This window comes from Corvus brachyrhynchos, unplaced genomic scaffold (assembly GCF_000691975.1).
Source record: "Corvus brachyrhynchos isolate BGI_N302 unplaced genomic scaffold, ASM69197v1 scaffold22, whole genome shotgun sequence".
NCBI classification, from domain to species: domain Eukaryota; kingdom Metazoa; phylum Chordata; class Aves; order Passeriformes; family Corvidae; genus Corvus; species Corvus brachyrhynchos.
In genome coordinates this window covers 3,607,612-3,613,667 of record NW_008238355.1, presented here as the reverse complement: position 1 = coordinate 3,613,667, position 6,056 = coordinate 3,607,612, and the positions used below count along the sequence as shown (strand labels likewise).

General features: G+C 44.2%; 1 protein-coding gene across 1 annotated transcript in view; it reads right to left on the bottom strand.

Moving 5' to 3' along the window:
* The window catches only part of TRIM14 (tripartite motif containing 14), a gene marked incomplete at its 5' end in the record, with an annotated part of 10,289 nt that extends 4,233 nt beyond the window's left edge, over positions 1 to 6,056 (bottom strand). The window contains 3 exons of the mRNA XM_008634602.2: positions 873 to 1,106; positions 1,991 to 2,086; positions 6,006 to 6,056. Coding sequence (XP_008632824.1) covers positions 873 to 1,106; positions 1,991 to 2,086; positions 6,006 to 6,056 — 381 coding nt within the window. The remainder of the gene's footprint in view (positions 1 to 872; positions 1,107 to 1,990; positions 2,087 to 6,005) is intronic.

Here is a 6,056-nt window from a genome sequence, read left to right as displayed (position 1 = left end):
ATTGCAGACATGGAGAACCCAACGGCCATGGTTAAAAGAGATCCCTCCAGGATGGAAATGGGTTTAGCCTGGCCAGGGTCCTTTGTGGGAAATCCCATCAGTGGCAAAGTCAAACCACTAAGTTTTAAAAGCATTCTGAAGAATAAAATCCAACCTCCCCCACAAGAAGATCACCACAAAATCATGAAGAGCAGCTCCTGTGTGGAGGTATGTTGCTAGCCCACACAGCAGAATGCCAGGGCCATATCACAGCAATGGATACTCAAGTGTACATTGCTGTGAAACTCAAGTCTGCCACATTGTAAGGATGCAAAAATGCACCAGAGGCATCTTTTGGCTTGTATCAGGGCATAACCACCCTTCCAAAGGAAGGTGAAGATACTAGGAGAGAGAAGGAGAGAGAAGCTGATGTTTATCTGTAGGCAAAAAGTAAAGTGCTGCCCCCTCCAGTGAAGTGATGGCTATTGCTTATGATGATTAGGATTTCTTGCAATTAAATAAATTACACATTTTAACTTTCCTCCTCAGGTTTCCTGAGGCCTGCCTTTTCTTAGACCTTCATATTACACTGGACAAGGAAAGACTTGATATAGCATTTGTCTTCAAGATTAAGAGACACATATCTGTCTGTTCCATATTTGTTTAAAATTAACATGAATTTCATACAGACCTGAAATCAATGCTATATCAAGAACACCTCATAGCTCAAAAATCAGGAACCAAATTTGTTTGCCAAAACACCAACACAAAGCAAATTAAAAAACAGTTAGAAAGACGCTGCTTACATACAGAAGGATCTGTAGAAGAGATCATTAGAGAAATTTACCAAGGGCTATCACGGTAAGAGGTAGAAAGAGACCATACAATACCACCTCCAGCAAACGAATAGGATCACTGTCCTGTTGTATGTGTCTGATTTGAAGTGTGAGGGTCTCTAGGGCTGCAAGCTGTTCTTGACAGGACTCCAACTGCTGATCATGTGCTCCCAGGGCTTGCTGAGTCTTTTCATCAATGAAGTTTTTTGCCAAACTCTCTTCTTCCCGAAGAAGTAACTGAAGTTCTGTCACTTTTTCTGACAGCTGCCTTTTGATCCTGTCAGCATGTGCCTATAGATGAAGCAGAAGAGTGTCTCCTCCCTGCTCAACAGACCATAAACATTTCAGACATTTTTCTTTCAGGCTTTCAGTGCTACATTTTGGTTGAATTTTACTGATTTTCTGCATCTCTTCAGAAACATGTGTCTACCACTTAAAAGAGGGCAGACATGGTTTACCTGCTGATGTCTGGATGGAAAAGCTTGAGGGAAGATTCCAAGATGCCTATTTATGCAGTAAATTCTGTTTTCAGCTGGAATTAACGGGGTACAAATTGCAACAAGAAGCAGATCTGGTCCTTCAGTAGCAAGACTTTGACCCCTTTCAAAGCAAGCTAGAGAGAAGTAGCTGATAGGAAGAGAAAGCCTCCAAAACAAAGAGACATTAAACCAAGTCTCTAAAGCCCCCTCAGGCTCTTACCGACATTTCTGTAAAAGAACTGCTTGCAGATGCTCCTCAGAGCAAAAGTAATTTCATGCTCTATAAATGAGGTGCAGCTTAGCACACATTCCCGTTCTTGAGACATAATCAACAGAGCTCTTCTTGTGTTTAGTCAACTCTGAATCCAGGCAATTCAATAAAGCAGTTCAGTGCAATGCAAGATACATTAGTGAAGCCAGAATAACGTAGGCAGGTGAGGCTACCTGCTATTCCTCTGCACAAAAATTTCAGCCTTGATCTTCCAGAGGTGTTAAACTGATCAAGGAATGAGGACCAGGTCTTTGGAGACTCTCCTCTTCTCTCCCTTTGACAGTGTAACATACTGTGATGGATACAGGGGATACACTCTTTTCCTGAGAAGGAGTAGGTGTCTGGGTCTTTGAATAGCTACAGAGAAAACAAAATGTCACCCCTTGGAAAATTACCATCCAGTGGAAAAGGAAACCACACTTTACCTTCACATCATTTACAGCCTGCACTATGTTCCTTCTGTTGCCAGCTTCTTGCTCTTTTCTCTCTTCTAGATTCTTCAAGCACAATGCCATGAGTTCCTACACAGCAGTGAAACAAAATAAAACACTGTTTCGTAACAACATCTGTAAAAAACAAAAATAAGTATCCAGCTTGTTTTCCATATAGGGGGGTGTATCACTGAAATACTCTGTTTCAGAATCATAGAATAATAGAATATTCTGAGTTGGAAGGTACAACTCTTAAATGAATGGACTTTAATGAGGCTTATTAATGCCAGTATAGTGATGAAACATAAGGATCTCCGCATTTCACCTGGTGGTTATACTGCTAAGGTTTGAGAGCTGTGCAAATTAGCACCATCTTCTTAAGGCACAGAGAAATCCAAAGCAAAAAACCATTTTCATCTTTAAATATGTGGTGCTGTGCATTTCCAGACTACATGCTAATGCATTTAGTAGCTGAAGGGCAGCTAAGTAAGTACTTTTATTTAGAGGATCAGTGGGAGGCTCCATCTAGAATCAAAATTCAGTCAATGTTCAGGATGCTTCCCAGTGTATAAATGACCTATCAGATACCCAACTATCACTACAGTGATGCTGTAGTTTGAATGTCTACAACAGCTAATTGTGTCAGGATGGCTGGTTATCAATCACAGTATCTGTGACACTTGTGGTGTTCCCAGCACAGCATAATCAATGTTCTGCTTATGTCTTGCTCCAGTTTCTCACCTGCAGCCCTCTGAAATTGGCTGCCTTCTGCCCAGCAGGTTGAACAGTCTTGGTGTACCTGCTGATGCATTTTTGTCATTAGCACCATGAAGGATACAGTCAATGCTGCCCTGCAGTCTCCACGCACTGGTGCTAAAACAGAGGCCCGCAGTAAATACCAGGTAAGCTAGCTCCAGCTGTAGCTGCTATCAGTGTCCTCTTCTGCAGCTGAGACCCAGTCAAGAGCATCTGCATGCACATGTACCAGTTCACTGCAACAGCCCCAGGGCAGCACAGCATTTATACTCTGCAGCATGGACAAACAGAGCATAAAGCATTGCTTCATGAGCAACAGTTTGCATTTCTGATGTGTGTCTCCTTAGAAAACACATGCAGTTTGTCATTGGATTATGACAGAGTCAGAAGAAAATGGGCTCCAAGCAAAAGCCAGAGACTCCACATCTGGAAGGCCCTTGGCACAGATACATCCATGCAAGCAGATAAATATTCTTGCATAGAGAAAGACATGCTATTTATTCCAGCCACAATTTTCCAGTCTTGTCCCTGAAGAACCAGAAGAGTTCTACACCACTAGAAGATTCAGGACTTCTACCAGATACCAGCCTTCCTTAGTTTATTTTGCAGCCTACACCTCATTCCCTTCCTAAAAGACTGACAAAGACCACAGAGAAAAAGACAATCTTCCTTCTTTGCTAGTAACAGACATCACTTTGTGCACTCACACCCTCACAACAGTGACCATATGCAAATACTTACATCAATCCCAAGCATTTCTGGTTAAGCATTACCTTCTTTACAGAGGTACATGAAAGAACTCCTTCCTAACGATTGAAGACCCTGCCAGCAACCCATGTCATTCACCCTGAGGAATCAACTCCAAAAATCTTCCTTTAGGGATTGCCTTAACTCATTCAAGTCTACACACTGTAAAAGCAAGGATTTCTGAGATGACACTCCTAGCTCCAGTCAGGCTCACAGAACACATACCAAGTGCAAAGAATGGTGATCCTGTGTGCTGCATTCAAGAGCACAGGGAGTGTCCTTCTCAACTATATTAAACAACCTCTGCTCCAGGGATGAAGCAGCTGATGGACCTCACACAACAGTTCCCATCTCTTCTCAGCACTCACAGCTAGGATTTGTTGAAAGAGCTGTGGAAGATTCTCAGTGGAAGAACTGCTGCCTGGCTGATGTCACATCACAAGGGCTATACGGAATAACTGCTCCCAGCAAACAAAATCACTAGTCAAAATACCGTCTCTTAGGCTGTAACTATTGATAGTTTGTGCATAAAATCTCTGCATCCCTAAGCCAGTAGATGTCAGCAGAAACCGCCTAGGGATAGAGGGTCACGTGGGAGTACAAGTTTCTACCCTGCTCACTTCCTGATTTCGCGCAGAGACAACTCTTTATCAACAGCACGTGCTTCCCTGTATCCATCAGACCCCCAGGGTAGCAGCACAGCTTGTAGCTCTGTGCACTTTACTTTGCCTCAGATCAGGTTGCCACTGCACAACACCTGTATCATCCACACATTGCCGCTCTGGCCTGAAGGGAAAGCAACACTGTAGTGAGTTCCCACTGCAAGAGGGACACTTTGGATGAAAGCATACCAGCAGGCAGCAGCCATGCTCTGCATCGCTCAGACGTCTTAAATGGTTTTACCTCTGTGCTGCTGTTTGTGGCAGCCTAATGCACAGCCCTCTGCCCTTGTAATGCTCTCTAACATGAAATGCAATAAAATGCTACAAGGGTTTATCGTGACCTGTGTACTGGCTCACAATCTGTGTGAACTTCCAAGCAGGAAGTTCGGTAGGAACTGTTTCTTCCTAGTGTTTTCTGTAGGAAACCTCTAAGTAACTCTGCTCCAAAATATCACAAAAGGAGTAGGAAGGAACTTTCTGAAATTGTAGCTGAAAAAATAAAAATAAATAAATAAATAAATAAAGCTTCTGAACATCAAACCTCTGTGTTACAGCATTTTCAGTCTCCCAAGTTCAGCACCACAGCATGCAGGCCCCAGTGAGCCTCCTGGCAGGCTCTCCAAGTAAAACAAAGCACAAGCAGGAGTATTGGCAAGCTTGCAAATCTTCCTGAGGATATTTGGTGGACAGCTACACTGGGATGAAGAAAAAAATCTTAAAGACCCGCGGGGCTGGTTGCGGCTGGGATGGAGCCAGTTTTCCTCATAGCAGCCCATGTGGTGCCGTGTTTCAGATGTGACTATACTGTGAGTGCACAAAAGGCTAGGAGGGGACACAAGCAGAAGATGGCGCCTACTAACCAAAGAGCTATTCCGTACTATATGACATCATGTTCAGCAATAAAACTGAAAGTGGGGTGTCTAGGTGGGTTTGCTGTCTTTTGCTCAGGAACTGTCTGGTGAGTATCTGCCTTTGCATCAGTTTCATTCTTTTTCTCTTCACTTCTCTTTCTCTTATTAAATTTTTGTCTCAATCCATGAAATTTCTTGGTTTTAGTGTTCCTCTTCTTTTCCCTCGTCCCACTGGGCAAGGGAGGAGAATAAGCAGGCAGCTGTGTTGTGCTTAGCTGCCTACTGATGTTAACCCACAACAACCCCTGCTCCCATCCCAGAGGAGTTATCAGAGAGCTCTGCATAGACAGTCACTGTGATCTAGCAAGCTACAACGGTGGGGGCAGAGGGTAAGCGGAAGTTACCTTTCCCCTGCCCCTGAGGCATCTGTGTTTCTGTCAAAGGTACTTCCAGCCTGGCAATAAAAACACGTTTTCTGGGGCAACCACACTCCTCTGATTCCACGTACAAGGTCTGAGGATAAAATGCTGCTGCATGTGACCTAACAGTCAAAGCCACTTCTTCCTTGTCCCCTGATTTATACACCTGTTTTGGGGACGTTTGGGTGTGACTGATTAACTCTTTCTCCTCTTGCATGAACCATATCCTTATGCAGTAGCATCAGGCTGACCCTGTCTGTATGGGGTCTACAAAGCACTTGCTGAAGTACAGAAAGTACAGAAACTTTGTTCTGCTAGTCAACACAGCCTACAAACCTTGAACTCCACAAGGTGTTTATAAGGCAAGCAAAGCAAGGCTGAAGGCTGAAGATCGGCTTAGTACTGTGGCAATTCACTAATACTCACAGCTACCACCATCACACCCTGGCAAAAGAACACTCAGCGGCACAAGTTTCAGAAACGAGGGGAAAACCGGCAAGATATAAAACCAAACCAGGAAGTTCTTGGCTCAGCTCCCGGTTTATACCCCCTCTCCACGGCTCCCGGCACTCACCTGCGTGCGGCGGACGGCGTGGGGCAGGAGGCAGGCGCGGTGCCCGCGGTG